This window comes from Corvus cornix, chromosome 1A, assembly GCF_000738735.6.
Source record: "Corvus cornix cornix isolate S_Up_H32 chromosome 1A, ASM73873v5, whole genome shotgun sequence".
Taxonomy (NCBI): Eukaryota; Metazoa; Chordata; class Aves; order Passeriformes; family Corvidae; genus Corvus; species Corvus cornix.
This window is the reverse complement of record NC_047057.1, coordinates 62,758,852-62,786,426: the sequence shown is the minus strand read 5'-3', so window position 1 is coordinate 62,786,426 and position 27,575 is coordinate 62,758,852. Positions and strand designations below refer to the sequence as shown.

Here is a 27,575-nt window from a genome sequence, read left to right as displayed (position 1 = left end):
CACCCAGCCTCCATTTCAGGGACTCCAGACAATTGTGTTCCCTAGTCCTGTTCATTCCCAGGTGTATTTCACTCAGTCTGAGAGGCAGGAAATTGCATTTTCATCTTTATTCTTCCGCCAGCTGTAAGCTAAACCCATACTTGAAGGCTATAGCAACAAATCCATTAAGTACAGGAATCTCCTGCCACTTTTCTCATCAGTCATTTTAACTCAGTCCTTCTATTTTTCATGGTTGTACCAGATGGAAGAGGAATCTCTCCTACACGATGCAGTTGTGAGAAGCAGCAGGTGAGGCTTTCCACAGTGCTGTTGATTCCAGCACTACCAAAAATTTAAAAATGCAGAGGGACCTCAAGTGCTTCAACCTGAGGACACAACTGAATGATGCAATTGAGAGTAAGAGGTCCTACGATTCAGGAAAACGTCAATGACCTGTTCAGCAACCGTGTCGTAAATTTCCAGCCAAATCCTGTTACTAATATAGCCTTGCTACAGAATGAGACCTGCACTTGTACCTCTCTTTCTAAGTGATTGTTTCATGAGGAGAAAATTAGGATATGAGCCGAAACCTCCTGAGCTCAAGTTGCCAGAACAGATTTTTGTCCCTCTTGATGTGACAGTGCAGCAAGATAAGAACTGCTTGGCTGAAGGATCAGGCAAGCACAGAGTGCCCTTCTAACAGCAACAGGATGCTTAGAAAACATGTAATTTTCATCACTGGAGGCTGCTGAGAACAGGATAAACAGGCATTTATTTACAGGGAAGAGTTTTTGAATACGAGAATGGTAATCTCTTTATTTCCCTTTAGGATTCAATGTGATTTTCTTGACCAAATCTTCTACTCCTTGAGATTCCCAGGGCTGCTGCAAGAGGAGAGAGAGGTGTGCTTCATGTACAAAAATGTGTTTGCAAATCTATGGCTAATAGATGACAAAACTTGCACAGAAACACTGTGATATGTTATTTCAAGTTTGGTATTAATGCCTATTCCTGAATTCATTGTCTTTTCAAGCTCACTGGACAGCAAAAGATAACAGGTCCTAGAAAAACCCCTGAAACCTAACCACCAAAACAACTGGCTTAATTTTTTCCTAAACTTTTTTTCTTCCTTTACTTATTTATGCCTCATTGTGTAAGAAAAACCCAGAATATGACACTGATTCTGTACCCATGCTGTGTATGGGCAGAAATCCAGGTTTGCCAGCCTGACAGGGAATGCATTTAGCCCTGAGCCTGTCTGTCTCACTAAAATAGTTATTGAGATCTGGTAAACAAAATATGCAACGAGGGTGTCAGAGCTTCCATGAATATTTCTAATGCAACCGCATATAATTACGATTATCATAAATATCCTGTTTACATAACACCTCAGTGGATCTGCTGGATTCTCTGCAGCCTCTATACATACAGTGCCATGAAATGCAAACATTGCCTCTTCCTAAACAGTCCTTAACAAACATACTGTGAAGTCTGCATGTGGAGGGAGACATCAGCCAGGAATATCCAAGTCTGGGTTTGTAAGGAAGAGCACGGAATCTTTTATGTCTGCATGAGATACAGTGGTGTAAGAACAGCAGAAAATCTGGGAAGAATCTCACCAATACTTCAAAATTCATAGAAAACTGGAGTTGGAAAGGCAAAACTGGGGTGAGAACTAAGTACATTTTAAAAACACTCACAGGTAACAACACGAACTGTAAGTACCCCCTCCTTGCAGAAAGCCAGCTAAGCACTCTCATAGAAGTCTAGCACATAGCAGGTGTTGAAAATGGAAATGCAATTTCCCAGCTAGGCTGAGATCCAATATTTATGAGCCAAGTCTGTGGAAATAGCAAACTGCCAATAGGGACAGAATAATTTAGCGGAAAATCAAGCAAGTTTTCCACTTCAAGAGAATTTGTCATTCACCTTGTGTCCGACCCTACTCCTACCAGTATCTGGATGCATTGTCTGGTGCTGAAGCAATCCTACAAGACACTAAAACAAAGAGGTGAACATCCTCGTGGCTAGAGCTGATCAGAGCTACGTAGGTATTTGGCAGAGCCGAGTGATGCATGGCTGAGAAAGAGAAAAAAAACCCCACACACCTGACAGGGAAACCAACCTGCTGACTTGCAGCAGCACCACTCACATTTCCTAGGCAGGGTTTTAAATCCAGATGAAATGTTGCATTCACATTTTGACAATGTCAGATATGCTTAGAAACTTCTATCATGTTTGGGTGGAAATCGTTCACAAGCAACAAAAGCTGCTCTGAGATCTCTGGAGCATGGAAATGCGACCCTTGCACTTTGGGACCCAGGTCAGGACCAGAACTGCAGAAGTAGAATGGCTCTGGAGAAGCAGGTCTTGGACACACCTCCTGCCCAGTCAAAATCCGAGGCACCTGGATTTTCCCTGTAGTTATAAGGGGAAGAATTGATAACTGCCAGACAGAGGGATCTGTGCCTGTCAACACTCCTAACTCAAAAGTCAACTCCCAAATTTGCTTGAGAATTTCCTGTCTCCTTCTGATAAGGCTCCTGTCTCCTTTTGGCAGACTCTCTACACTGAACTGCCAAGCTATGCATAACAAGCCATGTTTCATGGGTATTTGCACAAATTTGGAAACCGGTGGCACCACCACACATGGCCCAGATATCACTGGATCAATAGAGCATTAAGGTGTGGGGAACTGAATGAATATGTCAAAAATATTCAAATATTCGGTGAATTCCCCTTTTTCCTTCTGTCTGAAGCTTACTCTGTTACAAGACTGGGGATGAGGCTGGGCTCAGGCTGAGCTCTTGGAAAAATAGGCCCTAAGTGGAAGAGCTCGAAGCTGGGTCTCTGTAAGGGTGAAATCCAGCCTTTGAGAACTAGTATAAGTGAATTATAGCGGCCCTACCACCACCCCAGTGTGTTTGCTATTCAGGCAGACATGCCAAATAACCTCCACGAAGCAACTACTTTTTTTGAGCTGGAACTTACTCCTGGACAGTTTGTTGTAAGCACTTGGTCAGAGTCACAGCAAGACACTTTGGAGCCTGTTTTGGCAACCCTTCACCCTCCTTTCCCTCTTCTTTGAGTTCCTACCGGCTGCTGCCAGCAAAGATTCCTGCATCTCCAAAGATCTGCAGGGTCTCCTCTTGGAAAAGGGGAACAGATCTGCCACATGTCCCTTTTGGTGCTTGGTCCTGATCTCCTTATTCCTTGCTTGGCTGAATATTCCAAAATGACAGGCTGTACTGCTAAATGGGTGGAATGGGTTTGTCCCATCCTCTCCTAGACACTTCACTTCCAAGAAGTCCCCATTCAGATAACTCTTTTTACAAATTTACAATAACCACCCTCAGATCAAAGCCCAAAATTCCCTTAAAAGTGCAGGAGCTTGAAGGAGTGATTATGGAAAGCAAAGCAAAACAAAAAGGGGGACTGAACACTGGCAAAATTATTTTCCTCTTTTCTCTCAAACTGTACTTAATTTTTTTAAAGCAGATGCATTGCCTATAACCTGAAACTACATAGGCCAACATAAAAGGAATTTTTATGTGTAAATAGAAATGTGGTTTGTATCAATGTGTCCCTGAAATTTATATTGTGGTGCTTTAAGAGACGGAGGCCAAAGACAGCTTTGTGCCTGATCTGTGAAAAATGAGGTTTTTTCAACTGAAGTAGCTCAGAAATGTTCCGTTCATCTGAGGAAATCGGGTTATACCCCAAGAGCTGAGTGTATAAATGGAAAAATATAAAGAAGTTGACTTGCTCCCCGAAACAAAAGAAACAAGAATGAATGAATGAGTGAGTGGATAAACAACTGAATGGATGTCAGAGGGCTGTGCTGGGGTTTAGCAATGTGTTACTAATAAGAGCCAGTGGAGGAGTATTTAAATGTGCAGTACCTGGGTTCTAGCAATGCATTACTAATTACAGCTCAAGGAATCTTCCTTAAAGCATTCATTCAAACTGGTTTGGGTGTGAATTCATTATGACACAGGCAGACCACTGCCTCACAAATTCTCACCCGACATATTTGCAGTTCAGGGGTTCAAAATGAAAACACTAATCCCAGTGAGTTGATCCTAGTACAACCTGACAATTCAAACACACACGGTAAAGCTGGTCCAATTCTTTTTAAAGAATTTTTTTATGTGGTGAGCAGTAGCTGTCTGTCACCTGGTATCTTCAGTGCATGACTCGAAGATTCTCACCCAATAAAAAGGCAGGACCTTTTTCTTTGGGGAAAAGTCCCCATGTACCCATGCCCAGTGAGAAGGGCTGCATTTTTCTGATGCACACCCTTCTACAACCAGGTGATGAAAGGAATTTACTCACTTAAAGCTCCGTGCGAGTGCAAGTTCCAGCTTGCTGTGGGTGAAAGAGCCTGAGAGCTTTGGTCCCACTTTTCTCCAAAAGCATGATTATAACTTTCAGGGACTGCTGGTCCCTCTGAAACAGCTGGACTGATCAGCAAGTCATGTAATTGCATTCCTTTTCCAATATCAGGGCCTCACTATAAACCTTTGAGTTCGCTGGGTTCACAGAGGCACTAAATAGGAGGACTCTACAAACTGGGCTGTCAGCACTGAAGATCACAGGTTTACACTGGGAACGAGTGCTTCCCTCACTGCAATGAGCAATAAATGAAATTAAACAGGACAACAGATTGATCTTCCTTCTGAACTGGAAAGAAAAGCTATATTTGCATTATTTCAGGTCAGGTAACCATCAGAACACAAAGAAATAGAAATAAGGTGTGTCTGCTTTTCCAGAATTCCCAAACAAGAGACAGTCTGGTCTGACGCCCAATTGCTTCTAAATAATTGTTAAAAATTAGGTATGATAGCAAAATAAATATGAAAATATTTGTTGGAACAGAAATATTCTTTAGCCATGCAGTTATTGCTTTAGAATTGCAGTTGTTCAGCCTGGAGAAGAGAAGGCTTTGGGGTGACCTCATTGTGGCCTTCCAGTGCCTGAAGGGAGCCCACAGGAAAGATGGAGAGAGACTCTTGGCAAGGGCCTGGAGTGACAGGGCCAGGGACAATGGCTTCACATTGACAGAGAGGAGGGTTAGATTGGATATCAGGAAGAAATTCTTCCCTGTGAGGGTGCTGAGGCCCTGGCACAGGTTGCCCAGAGAAGCTGTGGCTGCCCCATTCCTGGAAGTGTTCCAGGCCAGGTTGGATGGGGCAAGCTGGGATAGTGGAAGGTGTCCCTGCCCACAGCAGGGGGTTGGGACTGGATGATCTTTAAGGTCCCTTCCTTTTATCTTGATTTAAATTCACATTTTAGGCTGTAGATTAAAGTTTGGCATTTTTTTGTTGTTGGGGTTTATTATTATTTTTTTACATGATGAAATACTTTTATTGCAAGGAAATTAGATACTACCAAGAGAAAAAGAAATAAGGTTGAAGAAATGCTGACACAAGTTTGATTGAGAAGGAGGAATTCTGAGGTGAAGACACAACCATTCCACTAAATCTCTACAAACATTGAGGAGGGAACATAGCAAGGGTCAGAGTTACTAAAAGTCTTTTATGAAATGGGAAGGCAAGTAAGCAAAACTGTTAAATCATCATCTGATTAAGTAGATGGAGATGTAGTGCAGAAGTCTGATAAAGCAATTTATCTGTGCCTCTAAAGATCTTTGAAAAAAAATTTCAGTCTTTTTGAAAGAGGAATGCAGTGATGCCTTTGCCCTTAATTCCCTTTACTTTGTCTGAATTCTGTCTAGCCCTCACCAAGGCACAGTGTCTTGTCAAAGGAGAAAAATAAGAAAAAGAAGATCATATGTAAAGCCTGAAGAGAAGAAGAGGATGATGAGAAAATTGAGATGCCAAAGGCCCTCAAAGAGCCTAACCTTTCCTGAAGTCAAAAACCAGAAGGGATTCAAACAAGAATTTGCTTTCTCAAAAAGATAAGGAATGCATTGAAAAAGGACATAAGCAGCAATAATTGTGTCTTTTTTTCTTGGGGGCTTGGTCAGAGGTCATAGATTTACTTCATTATCATTGTATTAGGAGAAGAAGAGCAAGACAGTGGTAAAGAAATTTTGAAAGCTATCAGCATCATATAAAGATTAAAAAAATTTTGGAGAAACCTTTTTTTACACAACATATTTGAGTCTTTTTCAGGAAATCTCAGGGGAGCTTGCAGACCTCATCTACTCAGATGATGCTGGGGCACAGAGGCATCCAACTGAGGGGAATAAAAAAAAGAATATTACAAACTCCTGATCTATGTTTAGACAGAAAAAAAAAAAAAGGAAAAATTGCCAGGTTGCACAGCAGAAACAAAACAAATTGCATGTTTTGGAGGAAAAACAGAAGACAACCACAGATGACTGGGTTACCAAACCACAAACCCTTAGGAATATGCAGACACAGGAGATAATTGAAGACTACAGGCAAAATTTGACAAAAGGCAATCAGAGCCAACTTGTAAAAGAAGCATCAAGGATTGCATTATGTGTGGAAAAACAGTACCAGTTTATGCAGCTCCAGCTTTTGGAAAGATTTTTTTTGCAGAAGAGAAGCAAAATTGTTCTGCAAAAGAAGGCAAAAGAGGGCTGAGGGTATTTACCAAGAAACTCAGCTAGTGTGCATGTCTGAAGAAAAGGAATATAAAGAAATATTGATTGGAACTGTTGGATAACTTTATAGAGTCACAGAACCACGGAATGGTTTGGATCGTCCAGTTCCACACCCCCTGCCATGGGCAGGGACACCTCCCACTACCCCAGGTTGCTCAGAGCCCCATCCAGCCTGGCCTGGAACACTTCCAGGGATGGGGCAGCCACAGCTGCTCTGGGCAACCTGTGCCAGGGCCTCAGCACACTCACAGCAAAGAATTTCTTCCTAATATCTAACTTAAATTTTGCTTTTCAGTGTGAAGCCATCCTCTCTTGCCCTGTCACTCCAGGTTCCTTATTTGTATTTTTGGGGCTCTGCATTATCAGTATCATTAGTAGGCAGAAGGGAAATTATTTGCTCAAATGTCCTTCAGTAGAAAGCTTAAAGAAGGAATAGCCACTTACATAATAATAAGATTAAAACCAAAGGTGGTGTGAAATCTCATAAATGCAATGTAAATAAAACATAATTAAAACAAGAAAATCTACTCAGATGAAGAACAAGACATCTTCAGTCTTGTTCTGTGTACAGTTAGTGCACATCTATATATGTACACATATATACGTGTACACATCTATAATATATATATAAAATTACGTTTACACACATAATTTCAAATACTTAAAGCAAAAAAATCAGTGATTCAGACAATCTCCAGAGACTGAACAGCACTGTAAGGATTTTTGTGCTTCTGATTTCCCACTCAAAGATTTACAGGTGCTACATTTCCATTTCAACCTGTCCAAATTACCAATATATAAATTCAATATAGGATAATATTAAAAGGTTGTGACAGAGCTAATGGACTTTAAGTGGAATCCAGACTGCAGTGTTCAATGGAGGGTAGGAAAGACCAAGACAGACAATTTCCTATGGCATAAGAAGTAAAACTTCCAATTAATTTATTTCCTTTTTCTATTCAGAACTGGAGTTTTCAAGATAGTTGAAAAATTAGGTGACAAAATGATACTGAAAAAATGGCTTTGCAAAATCATTTATCTTTAGTGTAATTCAGCCCTTGTGCGGACGAGGTTTTGATGTTGATAATTGACAAAGCTGGGCTGGTGATGAACAAACTTGACACCTGGCTCTTTTCATACTTATCCTTCAGTCTTTCCAGATGGCAGAGTTTACTTCTGTTCCCATCTGTTCCTTTTCAGTAAGAAAAAGAGAGGAAAACCCAAAATTGCTAAAACATTTTATGGCTTTTAGAAGGATCTTTGAGGTTCTTTTCAAGTCCTTTGCTCTGGACCACATTCCTGTGGAAGGCTGGCGATGGCACATAGGATTATTTGCCACAGATCAAAGGTGGGATGCCGGGTTTTGTTCTTCAGATTTGGTCTGACGTGATTCATCTGGATGAGAATTTCATGGATGGAAAAATTGAAAGAGCTGGAGTCACCTCACTAACACCTTCTTGCAAAAAGGAGAAAACAAGCAAGGAAGCAAACAAACAAACAAGAGCAGTATCAGACCATGATTAGATAATTTTTGACAGGTCAGAGCAGAATTTTGGAGAAAGCTGTGCAAGTTCACATTTGGAAAACTGTTTCTGTGTTAAGAAAACTCTTTTTTTTTTTCTTTTTTGTGCAAAAACAACCACTCTCATTTCCCTGGCTATTGGCAATAGTTTCTCTGTTGAGTTCTCAGGTCTTGACTCTGGTCTAAATTTTCACTGCCTCAAGATGAACTTATTCCTTGGGGGGCCATTAGACTTCTTCCATGTAAGTGGGGTCAGAATTAGGCCTCTGTTAAGTTAGTTATCTCCAGAGCTAGCAACTGGCTGTTCAAGAATATTCAGCAGGAGGTAAATAGAAGCTGATGGATGGGAAAAGACAGAGAAAACTGAAGTGAAATCCATCAATGGAAATCTGCCAGGTAACCAGGAAATAATTTTGGATGCTACTTTGTAGGCTATAAGTTTCCATGTATTGCTAAAAAAAATCAGTTTATCAGGAGAAAATTCAGAATGCAATTAGAGTAAATGAATCTCCCTAAATAGCCATAAATATTTAGGGTGTTTATGGATAAAAATGAAAATAATCACATTTATGGACCCATCTGAAGGAAGGTTGTGGTGCCCATGAGTACTTTGCTCTGGTGAGACCCCGCCTGGAATGTTGCATCCAGTTCTGGTGCCCCCAACAGAAGGACGTGGAACTGTTGGAGCAAGTCCAGAGGAAGTCACAAAGTTGATAAGGGTACTGGAGCACCTCCCCTATGGTGACAGGCTGGGAAAGCTGGGGCTGTTCAGCCTGGAGAGAAGAAGGGTGTGGAGACCTCAGAGCACCTTCCAGTGCCTGAAGGGGATACAGGAAATCTGGAGGGAGAGGAACTTTTCATCAGGAACTGTAGTGACAGGACAAGGGGGAATGGCTTCACACTGCAAAGGGAAATTTAGGCTAGATAATAGGAAGAAATTCTTTACTGTGAGGGTGCTGAGACCCGGGCACAGGTTTCCCAGAGCAGCTGTGGCTGCCCCATCCCTGGAAGTGTTCCAGGCCAGGTTGGATGGGGATCTGAGCACCTGCAGGGTGTCTTTGGGCAATTTGTCCCTGGAGAGCTTTGCACTGCCATCCAAGCAGAACTAAGGTTGGTTATCCTGGTGCAGTTTTGCTAATAGGTTGGAGGATCTGGAAACTCTCCATGAGGGAAGGTGCAGGCATGGTAATTTGTACGGAGTTACATCCCAGAACTCTGTTCAGGTTACAGACACACCAATTATCTCTTGGAGATGGTTCTGAGCTTTTCACAGAATCACAGAATGACTGAGGCTGGAAAAAGGCTCCAAGATCACCAAGTCCAACCTGTGACTGATCACCACCTTGTCACCCAGCCCAGAGCACTGAGTGACAGGTCCAGTAGTCCCTTGGAGATCCCCAGGGATGGGGATTCACCACCTCTCTGGGCAGCCCCTTCCAATGCCTGACCACCTTTCAGTGAAGAAATTCCTCCTGATGTCCAACCTGAACCTCCCCTGGCACAGCTTGAGGCCATTTCATCCTGTCCTGTTCCTTGTTCCCTGGGAGCAGGGCCCGACCCTCCCTGGCTGCCCCTCCTGTCAGGGAGCTGTGCAGAGCCAGAAAGTCCCCCCTGAGCCTCCTTTGCTCCAGGCTGAGCCCCCACAGCTCCCTCAGCCACTCCAGACCCTTCCCCAGCTCCGTTCCCTTCCCTGGACAGGCTCCAGCCCCTCAATGTCTTTCTTGTAGTGAGGGCCCCAAAACTGGGCCCAGGACTCAAGGTGTGGCCTCACCAGTGCAACCTTTCTTTTGAAAAAGAGCTGTTCTCCAAGAACAGGTTATTTACTAAAATATTTCTGTTACATTCCACAGTGATACCTTTTACTTTCACTTCTTCCTCAAAGAATGCCATCGCAAAAAGGTAACCCCTAGAATTTAACTAAGGAAAAAATAAAATTGAAGCCAAACCACTCGTTTAAAATGGTCTCTTGCAAGTTGTCCCACTGCCACCCAGGGCTGTGTTGTTGCTAACAACTTGCATATGGGAAAGCACTCAATCCTGTAGTAATGAATGGCACTCAAGTTGGATGGGGGATGGTATGAAAATTTTAAGTGGAGTGGTGGAAGCCCAGTCACTTGATGAATTTAAAATTAGACATGACAGAGCTTTGAAGAATATTCTATCTGGCTGCCTGGGATCTTAGAGACACAGACCATATTAGGAGATATTAGACTGTACTAGAGGTGGATTTTGTTGGGTTTAGTTCTCCAGTCCTGAAGAATTTCTCTTTGCCTCCCAAGCCCAAGAGTCCCCTGTGAGGTAGAAGCATCACGCCCTTGATTTCTCCAGGTTAATGGGCTTCACTGGCTTTCTCCTTGTAGCTCCAAGTACCAATTCCCTGGTCTCTGGATGGCTGGTGGATGGGTCAACAAGGACACAGGGTTTTGAGCTAGGGAGAAGCCTTTGATGCCCACAGAGACTAAGTTAAAATTTATTAAAACAAGCAGGGGATGCTTGGTTTCTGAGGGGCTGACAAATTCCACTAAAAAATCCCCAAACCAAAACCAACCAACCAACCAACCAAAAAAGTATTTGTTGTAATTTTTCCAATCAAAATATCACTTATCAAATATAGGCTCATTCTCTCTCCTTCTCTGATTTCTATGGCTCAACATACTAAAATGCTTTGGATGTGCATTCATGGTGTAAAAAAATCCCCCAAAACAAACCCCAAGATGTAAATTCAAAGTTACAGTCTCACAAATTTTAGTAGGATTGCCTGGGTGCAACTGAGGGCAGAATTTGACCTGCAATCAGCTGGGTTTCCACGTTTGCCCTGATCCTGTGTAAAGCAGAAATGCATTGGGATCAGTGGAAGTGCTGGTGTCAAACCAGAGACAGGAAAGGCAGAGTCTGAGCCAGAGGTGCAAAGAAAGATTGTGGTAAACGAATGAACTCACGCAAGGACAACTAAACCAGTAAGATTTGCTTAATGGTGGTTCAAAACCAGAAGCACTGAAAATTCATCAGCTTTTATTTCAGAGGAATGGGGCAAATGAGAACAACCTATGACAAAAAAAAATGAACAGGAAGATTTCTTACTAGAGGAAAGACAGAAAAAAACATCACTGGACTTTAAAAATATTTCTGTTTCCCCAAAATGCAAACCTTTCCAAGGGAGACCACTCCCTGTCCTAGCAGATGTGAAAAGCAGCTTTAGCTTCCCAGGGCAAGATTTAACTCCATGAAGCTTTTGTTTATTTTTGTTTTGTTTTGGTAAAACGACAACAACTACAAAAACTCCTCCCCAAACTCATCTTGCAGTAGTATTTAGATTGTTTCTCTTTTCTCAGAACTTGTGATGATTTGTCTTTCAACAGAAAAACTAAACATATTTCCTGAGTGTTTCAGACTTAAAAAGGCAGTTTGAACACAACAAGGGAACACAGAAAGGCAGTTTGAACACAGACATTTTCTCTGATCAGGGAAAAAAATGCCTCTGCCCAGATTAATTAATGAATACATTTTGTATTAATAATACTTTGTTCTAAGTACATCTAGAGCCCGTCTAGGAAGAAACACATATTGAGGCAATATTTCCTAAAGGTGTCCCTGTGGTGTCCCTGTATGATGAGATGGTTGCCATCTCTCTCGGAAAGAGTTTTACCCTGTAAAAATCATAGAAACATAGAATGGTTTGGGTTGGAAGGGACCTCAAAAATCATCTCAGTCTGAAAGAGTTAAAGAGTAAGCCTGAAGAAAAATTATATGGGAGAAGGAATGGGCTGTAGATGGATAGAAAGAATGGAAAGGATAGAAAAAAATGCTATATAGAAGGACAGAGATTTGTTAGAAAAATGGGCAGAAAATAAGAGATTCAGAGGAGAAAAGCCTAAGATAGTATGTCTAGGAGAAACCAATTAAAAGCAACTGCATTAAATGTTAGGGAGGAAGTTGGATAGGTATAATGAAAATTAACTAGCCATGATTTAAACAAGGCATTAGTGCTGGATTTATTAGACAGAAATCCTTTTATGGTAGAAGGGAGACACAAAAGAGAAAAATAGGGAGTGTAAAAAGTCATTGTAATTAGAGAAGGCAGGAAAATAGAGGAAAGAGGTCTCCTGGTTTTGGAACATCACTTTTATTCCTAAATAGTGCCACATAGTTTTGGATGAAATTGAGGGAAGTCAGAAAACTAAACAAATATAATTAAGAAATTGAAGAATATGCTTAGAGGAAAAAAATCGTATTAACTCTGTAAGACAAGAATGGGCTTAAACAAAGGACAGCTTAAGTCAAATATATGAGGGATATATTAAGTAAACCGTAACAAAGGAGGAAAGTTGCTCAAGATGTTAGGGGATCTAAGTGGGATATCAGGCAAATATGGATAAACAGCAGAGAAAAACCATCCTTTCAGGAAGATTTTTTTATGTTGTAGAGTTATCTGCATCATCCATTTGGAAAGTCACTCATGTAAAATCTGACTGTGCAAATTGTTTGAGAAATGAGTGGAGGGAATAGTTTTACCTCTCACAGGAGCTGAAAACATTGAAGTGGGTAAATATTTTCCAACTTTTGAATGTACAAATCCAGGAAAGACCCCTCAGCACATGAAATGACATGTCCCTCTTAACAACTCTGGTTTTGTCTCCCATCAGATTTATGAGGTCTATATTTGACAGCTAAAAGACAAAATATGTTTGGAGCAGAAACCAAATACTGCCCAAATCCCATCTCTTGAGGGGACAAAGGCTGATTTTATTCTTGTAAGTGTGTCCATCTCCTGGGTGAGGCAGAAGTCACAGGAGAGGATGCTGTCTTCAAACTTGTCTAACCACAGAGCTTTTCAAAGGAAGTGGCTGGGCTTAAATTTCACACTCACAACCTGAATTCATGTAGAATACAAAGTACTTCTTCCTTCTGCAGCTCTACAGTTCCCTGCTAGTTACCTCTGACTCTATCAATTTAGACTTTTGGCAAATGCGGATGAATTTTTTGTAAGGCATTGCCTAGAAATATATATTTTTGAATTAACTAGATTCTCACAGGCTAACTCAGCTAATGTAAGATAAAACATGTAAAATCTATAGCAGGGTCAGACTCAAAATACAGGAATTTACTGCTGGAAGGTGTGAAAGAGCAACTGAGAAGAAGCACGTTTATTGCTGTGGTTCCATTATGGGCAACATGCACAGTGGAAGCACAGGCAATGAGGGAGTGCTGCAAATCTTACTCTGTGGGTTGCAATCCTTCCAGAGTGTTTTCATCACCTCTGGTGCAGGTTTTTTAACAGATAACACAAGTGGACTTCGCTCTGCAGAATCTGCATGTTGTTACAGCTACGCAAGTGGTGACTCCCTCTGAAGTCACGGGCAGAGTGGCAATGATGCCTGATGGAAACGTGGAATACCCTGCCATCCTTCCCATCTGCATCGAAATGCAACCAACTGGCTCCTTCTCTGAGCCAGAGATGACAACCAGCAAGCTCTGTTTGGACATGCACAGACACACAGCCTTCCCTGACACGGCAGCGTCCTCGCTCAAGCACAGCTTCATCACACGTTCCCTCAGGTGGGAATTCCAACCTCAGAGGCTGAGCTGGAAAAGACCCTTCCTCATGTGTGTGAAGAGGTGGAGAGGAGACAGGCAGGGAAAGATCAGAGAGGGAGGAGTATGTGGTGCTGCTGTGATCTTTCAAGTGCTTGCTGCCCTGAAGGAAAGGGCCACTTTTCCTGGCTTGCTTGTATCGTGTGGAGGAGAAGAGGAGACTCTGAACTGAACTGGATGCTTCAGTGAGGTTTTTCTTTTAATTCCTTGCGAAGTATAATCTCCCTTAAGGCTTCCTGCAGAGGACTCCCCTTCCCTATGGACTTGAGGCTCATGATACAATCAGGAACATAGCTGTGTATGTTCCGTCTAGCACTCATTTCACAACCTTGAAACTACTCCATATCCACCCTTAGCACTTCTCTCTTCACACGCACATCCCATCTGTCCCCTCAGAAAGCGACTGATCCCTGCATCCCCCACTGACAGATGCACAAAGAGTCTCCCACACAGAAACAGCTGCCATCCCCCTCTGTCATCCCTACCCACACGACTGCTCTTCCCACTGGCTGCTCCTGGATGCCACCAGGAGACACACACACATGGACAGGCAAACATCTGCAAGGACACCCAGGTGCTCCAGCCCCTTGCAAGCAGATTTCTCTGGCTGTGTCATGGCTGCAAAGAGCCCAGGCAAGCATGAATGCCCCACATTCTCCCCACTGAGCACAGCTCACTCGCTCTTGCTTCGTTCCCCTTCCTGCAACAATCCATCAATCCCTTTCTCTTCCCTCAGCCAGCTGACAGGTTGATGGCACTGTTTGATTTTTATTTCCCCAGTGGAGGGAGCAGAGTGGTCAGAGGCCAGGAAAGCACTGGTGGCAGTGGGCTGAGCAGGCTGTGGTGTGTGGTTTCAGCCCAGCTGAATCCCAATGTCTGGGACTGCATCTCCCCCTCATGGACAACTGCTTCACCATCCCCTCCACCCGCAGCCTGCCATGGTGGAAAGTTCACTCCCGCCAGAGGAGAAAGGTGCTTCCCGCAGACTGCAACCAGCTGTGAGCACCGCCAGGAAAAATTATCCAGCTGGAGAGCTTGAACTGGACTCTGCAGTGGGAAACCGGTGTGAAAAACATGACAGCAGGTTCCCAACACCACCTATGGCTGCATGAACACTAATTGCTTATCATTTCACAGGCTGCTTGTTTTTATTTTAGCAGGAATTGGTCCTTGCAATGAACAGAAAAAGGATCTATGAACCATGATCCATGGGACTGATGTTATGTAAGGTCTGGGCTCAGAGGCTTCAACTTTAAAGTTTAGAGGTTCTCTGTGATCAGACTGACTTCTTCCAGTGCAAGTCCCACAGGATTACTCACAAGCTTCTCACCAGCCATGGATGGAAACAAGCACTTTCCTACTCAGCGTAGAAGACCCCAAAGTCCTAGGCAAGCCACACAATTTGAAGATGTTTTTAGACCAGATTTGAAGAACAGCTGTTGTCAATAAACGCAATTGTTTTGAAGGGAAATATGTTCCTAGTGCTTCTCTCTGACGCCCAAGATGTATCCTACATTTACAGCCTTCAGCCAACTGTACATTACTCCAGCAGTGCTTCAAGCCATGGAGAAAGCCAGTGCTTTCCTCTTTGCTTTGACTGACATCTGTAGTCCTTCTGTGTGCTTCAACCCAATGGTTGCTCATCCAAAAGCCCTGTTAACTTGTCCCAGAGAAATCTCTCTGCCCCTTTGTGCCAGCAGCAGTATTCAGAGGTTTTAATGCGTGAAAATAAGGTGCATTGGTACGCTTCTGAATGAAGCTGGTTTAAATATTGTAGTTAAACCTACTAGGATTTTCCAAGGATTATTCAGCAGTTCTTCATAAAAAACTTGAAAGAAATCTCTAGAGGAGAGCCTGCCTGCTGTGCAAGTCATGCAGAAGGCAGGTACATCTAGAGCACGTTGGGTCCTATCGCTACCCACGCACCAAACCATTTTCCCGGTTAGTCATCCTTTCCTACCCTCCTTCTCAATGCAAACATTGCTTTCCTTGCACTCACAAAACTCACCCCTGGTGCCGGCCTTACGTAAGTGATTTCGACATGGAGAGCTGTGCCATGAACGCAGTGGACACGTGATGCTCCCCTCAGCCTCTGATAGCCACCCTGCACGTCAGCACGGCCTCCTGGAAGTCCCTTTGGGACTTCCACATGGGCATTCATCCCATAGAGCAACCCAAGGTCCTTACACGCCCCTCAAGGATTTCAGCTTCTTCCTGGATTGTCCTCATCACCTGCAACTCTTCCAGTCCCATATGCACAGCACTCACTGAACACATTCACCCTGGCCCTCACACAGAAGCAGCATCCCATGTATCCATGCACCTATCATCAAGGACTGTGTGGATTTACCTGTGCCTCCTGCTTGCTCTGCCCTTGCACTGAACTCCCAATCTGCTCTCCTGGTGCACTGCATGCACACAGGGCCTGCACACTTAGACAGCCTCCCTCACACCAAGAGGCAGATAACAACAGACGGCTTAAGCCATCATAAAATTTTTCTCACTCCTCATCACTCTTCCTTCCCCCATAGGTGGTTTTCCTTCTCCCAGGCCCCACACCCAGGCCTGCAATCCTCACCTGTACTTCCCTCATTTCCTTTGAGCATGCTGTGTGCACGAATCTGTCTTATCAGACACAACTTTTCCCTCCTTTCACCTTCCCTTGCACAGCCCTTGCAAGCAGGCACAGCCTGACAGGTCCCTTCCTCGCTCCCACACCACTGTACTGTGTCAACCCACGCTGAGCTCCTCACCCCTTGTAACAGGAACTGTCATTCCCGTTCACTTCCACCTCATGCCCTACAGCTCCCAGCTCCACTCGCCTCCCCACACACTTCACACTTTACTTTTGACCTTCGCCCAGCCGTGTGGCTTATACAGCCCTCCAGGTAGTTTTTCCTCCCATTCCTTCTCCTCCCACCCCTTTATATCTTTAGTCATTTCCCACCAGCACATTTGTTCCATTCCCTCTTGCTGCTTCACTCAGCCAGTACCTACCACAGAGATATAAACACATTTGTTACATCTGTTGCAACAGAAAATCGCTCCTTTTCGTTTGTGTATGCTCTCCTCCTCCCACAGTCTTCCCATTATTCCTTACTTGCCATTCCTTGCCCAACTACTTCCCCTGTAACTTATTGCCTGTCTTTCCCTGTGTTACTCCAATTCCCCAGTAAAGAGGCATCCCGGATTCTGCAGAACAGACCACTGCACTTTTGCACCACTTCCTCTCTTTGCCTACTAAGAAACACACCCCTAAATTTCCCCTCACTCTCTGCCCTCTTGCCGTGTACCTCCTCTAAACCACTTCTTCCCTACGCATCTTTTCAGAAAATACAGCTCTTCGTTTTATCCTCATTCATGCCTCCTGCATTCCTTCATTTTTTCCCTTTCTTGTGCTTCTCAACACCTGCCATAGCTTTATATCCTCGTCACAGTTCACCCTGCCCCCGTGATTTCCACTCTCTTGAATTTCCTCACGCCACTTTCCCATGGCTTTTTCCCAGTTCTGTCTCTCCCTCGCAGGCAGGAAGCACACTCCTGCAGGTTTCCAGCCTCCTCTGAAATACCTCTAATCACTTACCCCTTCACTTACTTACAGGACCCTTTTCCCCTCACCACACCCTATCTCCATCCAGCTCGTTTTCCCCTCTGCGTTCCTGTTCTCGGCACATGTTTCCATCACCATGCAAGCCTTGCCTTTCATACTCTGATACCTTCCTTGTAAGTACATCCCCGTATCTATTTCTTGACAGAATCAAAGGTGTCTCCTTTTGACGCCCCCCACAAGCATCATGTAGCTGATTATTTTCCATACCTTTCTCCAAATAGCCAATAGTTCACATTTTAATTCCTCCTCCAAACATCCTTTGTGCTTTCACCTTTCTCCCTCCACTCCCACTCGATACCCAACCTCCCCCTTGCAGACCGTACCATCCTTGTACGTCCCTTTCATATCCTCACCCGGCCTCCAGCCTGTACCTTTAGCCATCTCTCTCGAGTGTTACTTCCTCTTGTGAGCTCCTAAACTTGCTGCCACCCACAAAGATCCTCTTTTTCCACTTGATGTGCAGCAGTTTCCCTTTCAAGCTGACCACCTTTGCATGTCTCACCTGCCCTTATTACCCCAGTGCACAACAATGAACACGTAGCACTTTATTTCAGCTGTGTAACACCTTCCCTCCAGTTTTTATCTACTTTTATATGCACCATTTCATTTTTTGTTCCCTGAAGAGAAAAACACCCCAACCCACAGCAGAACAATACAAACAAAACCTCTTAAACCTATGTGTTTTGCATACCTCAACATATAGCACCCTTCTACACAAAGCACTCCCCTGCTGGCTCTGCTGGTGCCTCCTCTTCTCCCCATGTTTTGGACCCACCACCTGCAATCATGCCTGGGTTTTGTCCCCCCACCATGCTCACACACAGAGCCCCTGGTACTGGCACGTGTAGCTCAGACCGGTCTTTTTACTACCAGCAGCTGGGACCATGCTGAACTCTTCCATTCTCTGCTGCTTTTGTTAGGCAAGGCTTTTTTTTTTTTTCCTTTTTCTTTTTCTTTTTCTTTTTTATTACTGTTAAATTTCCCTTTTCCTTGCATCCCATTTATAGGTGCTTCTTGCACAGCTTCTCCACTTGCAGGCTTGCACATATCAGGTATTTCTGTGCCTGAGAATGCCTCTCTTACTTGTCTGGATATTTTCCTGAAGGCACAATGCAAAGGCAAAACTTTACATACCATTTGCACTCCTCATGAAACAAATCACACGAGCCTGAGAGCAAAGAGTGTTTTCTGAAAGGTTGTAGCTCACAACAATCGTCTGGACCATATAACACACATCCCTGTCTATTTAAAAAGGGGGGAGGGGGAGAAGCAACCCCCCTCATACACAGAGTCATCTCTAAATAACTGGTTTTGCAATATAGGAACCAGAGAATGTGTGCATAGCAGCCCTATTCAATCCAAAATATCCATCTCTCCAGATACTGCATATTTATAGTTCGAGAGATAGGACCAGCATGGAGCTTTCCCGTTTATTTTAATGAAGGATTAAGAACTGATCAGAAAACTATCTAAACCATTCAAGGACTTTTTCCCCTCTTGGCTAAGAGCAGTTTGGTGTCTCCATAAGGACTCGCCAGTAACTGACGCTTTAAGCTGCATTTCAGCTGTTTAGATGAGAAACAGCTTTCTATTTTGCTCTCTAGATGTGCATCTCTGTTGATTAGTTGTGTGCTGCATTCCTAGAAGGCACTCACCAAACGCTGGAAGCTGCAACGCAAGAATAGTTTCCCTGCCATTCCAGCACAGAGCGAGTGTATCTTTTTCACCTAGACACAGATGTGCAGGGAATCTTTTGATCTCCAGCTCTTCCTGGAGAATTTAGTGTTTGGGTTTGAGGAGAATCAGGATTGATTCAAAGGTCATGAACAGGGTTTCCAGTGTCTGGCACACGCACAAAATATGAAAGCTCCAGTGAAGCTGGTTACCTGAGGTAGGCGAGGTCTAGAAATTGGGAATTTTGGCTTTGCTTGTCATGGGCTCTAACTTTGCCGGAGGGCGAGCATGCTACGTGTGCTGAGGCTGGTTCTTGCAATCCACGGTCAAGATTTTCAACCCCTTTTGTTATATCTGAACTTGCTGGTTTCCCTCTTAAAACAAAACAAAAAGTCTCCTTTGCTTTTGCCCCTTAAATCAGATTCCTGTAGCACCTCGTATTTCTCCTCCGCCGCTTTCTTTCCAGGGACCCGAACAACAGCGTGAGGAGCAGGAGGAGAGGGGAACCTCAGGACTGAAGCAAACTATAGGGCAAGTAGGGGTGGGGGAAGGAGGAGGCACAATGGGGAAGGCAACATTTGGGACACATCTACCGCTTACAAGACCCCCACCTCCTCCCTATTATACTTCTTTAAAGGACCCCTCTCCCCCCCCCCTCCCTGCCCTCTTAGGACCCTATTAGAAAACGTCAAATTTCCCTTACCGTGGTAGGAGTAACCATGGCATCCGTGTGAATGTTTCCAGAAAAGTCGACATGAAGAGAAAGGTGGATGTAAATACGTTCATTCAAAGTCCCAAAGTTGGTCTGCTTGGGTTGTGCAGAGTTGCTCTATGGGAGAGGAGCCTTAAACTCTGAGTCCCGTGAACATAATCTGCTCGATTATAACAAACCAGCTCAGCCAGATGGCTCTGTGCTCCGTGGATTAACCCCTTTATTGCCACACTCTGCTTTCCCTACCTACCATTTATAACAACCTTGCCTGGCTGGGGAAATTCAGAGAATGAGGCATTTTTTTGAAAATGACAAAACTGTTGTAAAGGTCATTTTTCCCCCTGCGTGCCTTAAAAAACCATCCTGTGCCTATTTTCTTTTTTTTTTTTTTTTTCTTTTTAAATCCAATTGATGGTTTTATTCCTCTTCCTGGCAAAACCTCTTCACATGATTAAGAACAGTATTAGCACCAGCGAACATTTTAGAGAATTCTTTTGTTAAATCACCACCATCCCTTCCAGACTGCGATTCTCAGCAGACGAGTATTTTATTGCAGGAATGTCTCTGTGTTTGCACTCTAATGGTCCATCCACTCCCCCATTCCCGCCCCTCTGTCCCCCACGCTCCCTCTGTCTCCCACATGCACACACATGCACACACTTTGCTCACACTGCCAGCATGTGCTGCTATTCCTACCCCTGTTCACAAGCCACTATAGGACATGTCGAACAGGTGAAACAGAGACACATAAGTGCCATAAGCCCCTGCTCTCACTCTGGCTTCTACTTGAATTTATTTTTTTTCCTATTTTTTGCAAATCTTTGACAAATTTATTTCTTCTGTCGGCGTTTCTGTCAAGGCAGTCACCCGCCATGGCACAAAAATAAGTGCTGGGAGAAACATCCACGGTTAAGAACAGACCTTAAGATGGATTTGTGTACAGTTCCTCCTGTTTTGACTCGCAGATTCGTCCATTAAGGATGGCAAGTGCCAAAAACATGGAAAGTTCATCAGCAGCCAGCAGCGACTGGTTCCCAAACTTTTTATTTAGAGAGATCGCTCACAGAGATGGCTGATAAATTTAGCTGCATGCCTCTAAGTCTCTCTCTAAATTTACATGCTTAAGTCATCTTTCTTTTCTGTTTGATTCAAGCATAATTGAGCAAGTGACCATTAGAACGTGGTCATATAAGATATGAGGTGACACTTTAAATCTTAAGGGTCACCAGATTGTTTCCTTAAAGAATACTTCTTTTACTAGCTCATGAAGTTTTTTCTTTTTCTCTTTAACCAGGGAATTTTTTCTCTTTCCCCTCCCTGTGTAAAGATAATTAGCCCTCTCTTGCTGTCAAAGCTTTGTACCATCTCCTTTAAGACATTTTAGTCTACCTGGAGAGTTGTCACAATTTTATTGAAATATTTGCCACCATAGATTGAAATACAGACAGTGTTGTTACTCGCAGTTGTCCTTTATCTGAATTATTTCAAGCATAAAATGGTCCCATTTAGGGGATTCTGTAATTTAAATGGTCCTGTTTAGGGGATTCCACAATTTGTTGTCTGTCTCATAAGTTCTGTCTGAGTCGCTTGTTACCCAGACGAAGAACAAAAGTCATCTTCCACCTCTGCCTCCTAAGAATTCTCTACGAAAACTTGCTGATCTGCCAATCAAAAAAAAAACCAAAACAAAACAAACCAAACCTCCTCAAATTTGAATAACTCTAGTTCCAATGGGTTTTGTCTCACCCTGTTCCTGAATGCTGTTTCCATCTGATTTAGAGCTTTTTCAGCTAAGAGGAGGGAACTCGAATTAAATCCTGTGTGTCCCCCACCCAGCCCAGGCACTGTAGTCAGATCTGAGAAATGCCTAAAATGTGACTCAGCTTTTAATCTCCTGAAGTAGACAAACAGTGCTAGGAATAGAAAACTTTCCTGTGGCTGGTGAATGTTCCTCTGGAGGTAGGCAAAGGGTTAAGCCTCTGAAGGCAGCCCTAGCCCGGGAACTTCGCATTTGCAGCAGGGGAGGAAAAGAAAAAAATAGAAAAACCAGCAAAAGAAGAAGTCTAGAAGCAAAAGTCCTGGGCAGAGGGGCTGCCTACCTCTGATGGGAGGCAAACCTCCCAGAGCTTGCACGAGTGGAGGAGTTTTGCCCTGTGTCTGGGTCTGTGGGCAATCAGACGCCTTGTAATTTGAGATGTGACACCTTAATCTCGCCAAATATGTGTGCACTGCAAAAAGCATTGTAGACAGCGTGTTTTCACAGCCAGGGAAAATGGAGACGTGTTTGGTCCTTGCAGTTTTCCAACCTTTCCCCTACAGATGTTTCTGTTGTTCTGAAGCTGCTTCTTTCTAGGTATTTTTACATCTTCAGCTGTTATTCTGGGGGTGGGGCGGTTTTTCCCTCATGCTAACCCTTAGCATAGGTGGATTTCTTTCACAGTTTTAGCAGGTTTCTGAATTTTTAATGAGAAGCAATCCAGCTCCCAAACGGTCACCTTATTTTATCTGTTGCCCTTGGATCTGAGGTTCTGACATGGCAAAGAAAAAAAAGGGAAAATATTACTTTGAACAAGTCCCTGTTCTGTCTTGAAGAATCTGAAACATTGCTCAAAGCATGCTGGAGAAAAATCATCTTTGAATTCTGGGGATTTTAATTGGGATAATTACGAGACATTGATCTGATTAATTAGGCACTTGACCAGACTTCAAAACATGTGATATTTTATATACTTTGAAGACATGTACTTTTCTCTACATATTAACAGATACTGCTGTGATTTCGTTTGATGATAAAAAATTGAATATTTATAGGGAAAATATGCGTGTGAGTATGCAAATGCATGAAAATTTTATTGGGTTTAATGCATGCCTTGGGTCATTCTAAAAGCAAGGAGCCTGTTTTATAATGGTTTGCTTTTGCAACAGCACCACTTTGTGGCTGAAATCCCAAACAGATCCCAAAAAGGGACTGTAGGGACACCACATGTGCCTCAGCAAGTCTGAGAGTTCCCGTGGTGGTTGGTTTTAATATATATCGACAAATGCACTTACCTGGAATGGAAATGTGTTCCAGCCGTATGGTCCTCCCTTTTTAAGATGGTGGGTTTGAAGTAAAGGCAAGGAAGAAGAAGTGGGAGCAGAAGATTAGCTGTGAACATTTTGACTAACTGGTATCTTCAGTACAGGAGGCTGTTCATGTTTCAAATGCCCAAATCACTTCTGTTCAAGCTTCCAGAATTTAATAAAAGGCCTGACAACATTTCTAAATTTTTTTTTTTACTTGAAATGTGTTACAAATGTTTTGTTGGAAGTAAAAAAGAATCCAGCTATGTTTTTATTTGGTGGAAATAGTGGTGGGAAAGAATAGAAATTATTTATTCAAACATTATTTAAATATTGTTTTAAGAATATCAATGGTACCATTTCAGAGCTGAAGGAATTTCTGAAACCTCCTTGGCATCCTCACTTGCACCCAGGCTAGACAAATGAGAAGTATTAGAAAGAAATTACAAGCATGATTCACAAAGAACTTCAGATTTGGTTTTGTTATAAATTTCTTGGAAAGTTGTCTTCTTTAGCTTTTCCTCTTTCTTAAAAATAATTAGGACAGCTCATAACAATTAACATGGTAGGTAAAAGGTGATACAATGTAAAATGTATACCTAGAGCTGTAGGCATGCCAGGAGGGAGGATGGGAATCATGCACATAAATAAGCAGGAATTCTGGTCACACCCTGAAAGCCATTCTTCTTCAGAGCTTTCCCTAAAAGAAAGGCATTTTACAGAGTCAGCTTTTAGGCAGTTCGCCTTCAAACCTATTTCCTTGGCAGAGAATTAGCAAAGTGAGATTAAATGGGATCATAATGATAGTATTAATTAAAATAACATCCAGATGCAATAAAATGCACAACTACAATCACTTTCTTGCATCAAAGGTTTTACACACACACAGCATAGCAGTATCCAGAGCAAAATTTTAATTGTTTTACAAATGTTTTTCATTTCAAAGGAAATGTAGGAATCTGTACTCCCATACCAAAATAAAACTATATATTAAGTGATATACAAAAGGGGATTTACACTCTCCAATATATAGCTGTGTTTTAACAATAGAATTATGGATGATTACAAATCTTTCTGCTGTACTAATGTGTTACATCACTTATCAGCTTAACTCATATTTTGGACTTATGTAATGCTTGCCTTTTTCTGATAGCATCCATTTTTTGTTAGAGATGGTCTTTATTGCAGGAATAATTCAGAAACAAGATAAGTTGATGATAGGCAACATTTTGGGAAAGAAAATATATTCCTTGTTATTATAGGCATACTTTGAACCCCTACTCTTTTGTTGTAATTCCAGATTAGTTGAAGAGAACTTGCATGACTATCAGTAAGAAAAATGCTAAGGGAAAAAAAATCTAATTAAAACCATATGAAGAAGTTTGGTTCCATTACTTATGCTAGAACTGGGAAAAGGCACCTTCAGTTTTCAGTGATGGAGGAAGGGGAAATCTGGAGTCACAGCACCATTCATTTGTGAGGAAATAAATTCCACACTGGGACATATAAGGAGATACATAAAGTGTTGATCAGATGTCAGCTGGGGTGCTGGGACTCAGTTCTGACCATGTTCAAGTCAGAAAATGACAGAAGCAATGATTAAATGTGTGATGTAGTTTAAAATATGATTAAAAACCCCAACAGAGTAAAGAAATCAGTCAGGACTCACAAGTTTGTAATTGACCCTGCCCAGGGCAAGGGAAAGTCTAGGTGCTTTCTCTCCCCCCCTATCTCCCATGACTACTTGAGTTGCACCATCACAGAAAGCAAATATTTCCAGGAACAGCTGGTACTCAGGACTCTGGCATAGCTTTTGAAGAAAACCTCCCAGTGAAATCCTTCAAGAAGTTTCTACTACATATTCATATGACTTGCTTTGGGACACTAAATATCTTTATCATGGGGAAATTTTCCCAGAGGGAGGTAAAGCCCAGTAATGACTTTCCTTCCTGGACTGGTCCTTCTGCATCTTTCAGGTGCAGTGGAACTGTAACAGCTGGAGCAAGTTTAAAGAGGATGAAGGAAACAACAACAAATTAATATTTTTCAAAATAAAGATAAAAATAAATAACACTAAATCAAGCAGTTCCAAATTGAAGGGGCTCAGAGCATTGCTGGTTTGGCATCTGTTAGATCCAAGCAGGTTACCCATCACTGAGACGAAAGGCTCAGTTCCACACCACACATCCAGTCATACTCCAGCCATACGGAAAGGTGTCCTGACCTGTGTGTTTACATTCCTATTCTTAGGGTCAAGTACAGGTGCTCTTCTCAATGGCCAGTACCAGAAGAAATAGAAAATAGAGCAAAGCAAAGCAAAGCAAAGCAAGAAAGGTTGAATGGTAAAACACTCTGTGAAAAGAGAAGCTCACTCGCAAGCAGCAACAAAAGTTGGTGTAATGATGGAAATGCAGCTGGGCAATGATATTTTGCATGAACTAATTTAGTTAAGGTTCTTCTTTTTGTCTGCTGGAATAGAAAAAGTCTTGGTTCAAAGTAGAGCTGACAAGGTGTATTTAACAGCAGAAGTCAGCTTGTTGAAGCCAGTGGGACATATCTCAGCGTTGGCTTGTACCCCCTGTAGTTAATATTTGTGTGTTGTGTCCTTACAAGGCAATTTTATTTGAATTAAAGCAATTTTTATTCAAACTTCTTATCTGATGAATGCTGATGCCCATTTGGCTGAGCTTCTACATTTTAATTCCCTAAAACCTTAGTGTGAAATCACATCTGCTGGAGGAGGGGCAGGGTAGCAAACATGGTGTGGATCAACTTTCAGGCAGCCAAAAACTGAAAGTCCCATTTGAGCCAATGCAGATGTACAGGCAGGGGGTTTGAAACAACTCTGGGCCAAAGTGTTCTCTCTGTCCATCCTGACCTATTTTTTTCTTTTTTTTTTTTTTTTAGTTTTTTACTTAAATAAGGTATTTCCCAAGCTTAGTACACACATGTAACTAAGCACTCTTTGAGGGCCTATAGGTAAAACATTTAATGCATCTTTCCATAATATTAAGTTTAAGCTCACTGGGATTGTCTGTGAGCTAATTAGGAAGTCCCTGGATTGATTTGAGACTGTTTCAAACGATGGTGCCCCCAGCAGCTTCCAGACAGGCCTGGCAGCTGGACCATTCCAGGCCCATGCCCAGTGGGATGCCCCTTCCCTCCTGCAGGAAAGGGATGTGCTGATGCTCTGCATCCAGCACAAGAGATGGATTGAGGGATCAAGGTTGCACAATAGAATCAAAACCACTCCTTAGGAGCTGTGTGAACAGGCAGTGGAGTCTTTTGCATGCTGAGAGTCTTTCCTTAACCTCAATTCAAAGAAAGAGATTACCTTTTGTTTTCATTGCCATGCACATCTTTTTTAAAACCAAGTAAACAAACAAATGTTTTTCACCCACATTCCATTCTTCCCCAGTTTTATTTGGAAGGACAAATTCAGCCTTTTAGGAATCAAGGGGAAGAAGGAAAAAAGCAAAGGCACGGAGGGTTTTAAAATTAGAATTTCTTCTCAGACTGAAGACTTTATGGCTTTTGACCCCATCTCTCATCATGGGAGTAGTGGGTAAATAAAAAAGGCTGGATGGAAAAATCCAGCACGTCCTTTTGATTGAATCGTACTACTGACACTTGAGGCTGATTGTGCTTCAGGCTGTCCATGCCTGGAGCTAAGTTTAGGCTAAGTCCTTAGTTTATAAGGAACCCTTTTCCCTCTCAGGCAGCTCATGCCAAATTCTGTTCTGCTACATGCTCGTGGCAAATCTCTCTCTTCCCAAATATCATCGACGTTTAACCCACGCCTGTGGTTGTGTAAAAGGTTCCTACTCACATGTTTTGCTGTCTGTCCCATGTCTCATTCCAGCTCTGCAGCTGAGCCATTCCTTTATCAAGGACCAGAATAGCAACTGAGGTTTCTGCCCTGCAAGGGAGGAAAATGAAGAAATCACGCGTTGAGCACAGGACACAGAGAGTGTTTATTGCAGGAAGATGGGCATGGTCACACAACCATCCCTGACTGGCACAGCCTAATCCATGAGTCACACAAGCTTGGTCACACAAGCAACAATAGGAAAATTTATGGGGCTTTAGGACTGCTATGAAGTTATGGCATGTACATTCTCTCCAGTGCACATGCTGGGTTTGATTTTTATCTTTCCTCTAGTAGTTATTCAGTGCTTTTTCCCCTTGCTGAGAAGTTCCTGCTGGAGGCAATTCCCCAGTATGGCTTGTCTCAGTAGCCAGCAGTGTTTGTTAAAGACAGCCTCTATCCCTGCAAGCTCTGCTTTTGGTACAAAACAAGACATCATCATGCTGCAGAAACGCTTGAAATGCGTGTAAGGAGTTGAATTTAAAGGTATTAAGGACAGTTTTTATGGCACTATTTATAGTCTAAGGATGCATCTTGGCTTTCCCTTAATTATTGTGGTCTCTGTCTAAATATTATGAAGTGAATAAGATGAAATTTTTACCCTAAGAGTGAATATAACTCTTTTGCACAGCTATTTCTTCTGAAATCAGAGATTATTCTTGCATCAAGGCAGAGTCAGTGTTGCAGTCAGACCTCAGCTGATAGAGACACATATTTTGGCTCTGATCAACCCCAAATAAAGCAAAACTCCAGGAATCCCTGATTTCTTTATGGAAATATGACTATACTGAGCTCGGCCCAGAATGTTAAACAAATAATCACTCTTTGAAATCGGTCTGTACCAAACTGCACTTCCTCAGGGATTAGCTCACTTTCTTCATTGTACCTTGATGCCTCCCCTGTATCTTCCCTTAATTTTTGAAAATTTCCCCTTCTTTTATGCATTACTTCTATTTTTTT

At 42.7% G+C, this 27,575-nt stretch overlaps 1 protein-coding gene and 1 long non-coding RNA gene across 3 annotated transcripts in view; both read right to left on the bottom strand.

Moving 5' to 3' along the window:
• NTF3 (neurotrophin 3) overlaps positions 1–20,226 on the bottom strand; it is a 50,059-nt gene extending 29,833 nt beyond the window's left edge. The window contains exon 1 of the mRNA XM_010410251.4: positions 19,676–20,226. Coding sequence (XP_010408553.1) covers positions 19,676–19,693 — 18 coding nt within the window. The 5' untranslated portion in view covers positions 19,694–20,226. The remainder of the gene's footprint in view (positions 1–19,675) is intronic.
• Positions 20,227–20,322: 96 nt separating this feature from the next.
• On the bottom strand, positions 20,323–26,754 carry LOC120411843. Of its 2 annotated transcripts, XR_005604396.1 has the most exons (4): positions 26,577–26,754; positions 23,347–23,447; positions 22,736–22,771; positions 20,323–22,212 (listed from the first exon to the last, which is right to left on the bottom strand). It is a non-coding gene; the product is annotated as an uncharacterized LOC120411843 (long non-coding RNA). The 2 variants fall into 2 exon arrangements; XR_005604395.1 differs by having other exon boundaries at positions 22,736–23,447.
• Between the last annotated feature and the right edge of the window lie 821 nt (positions 26,755–27,575).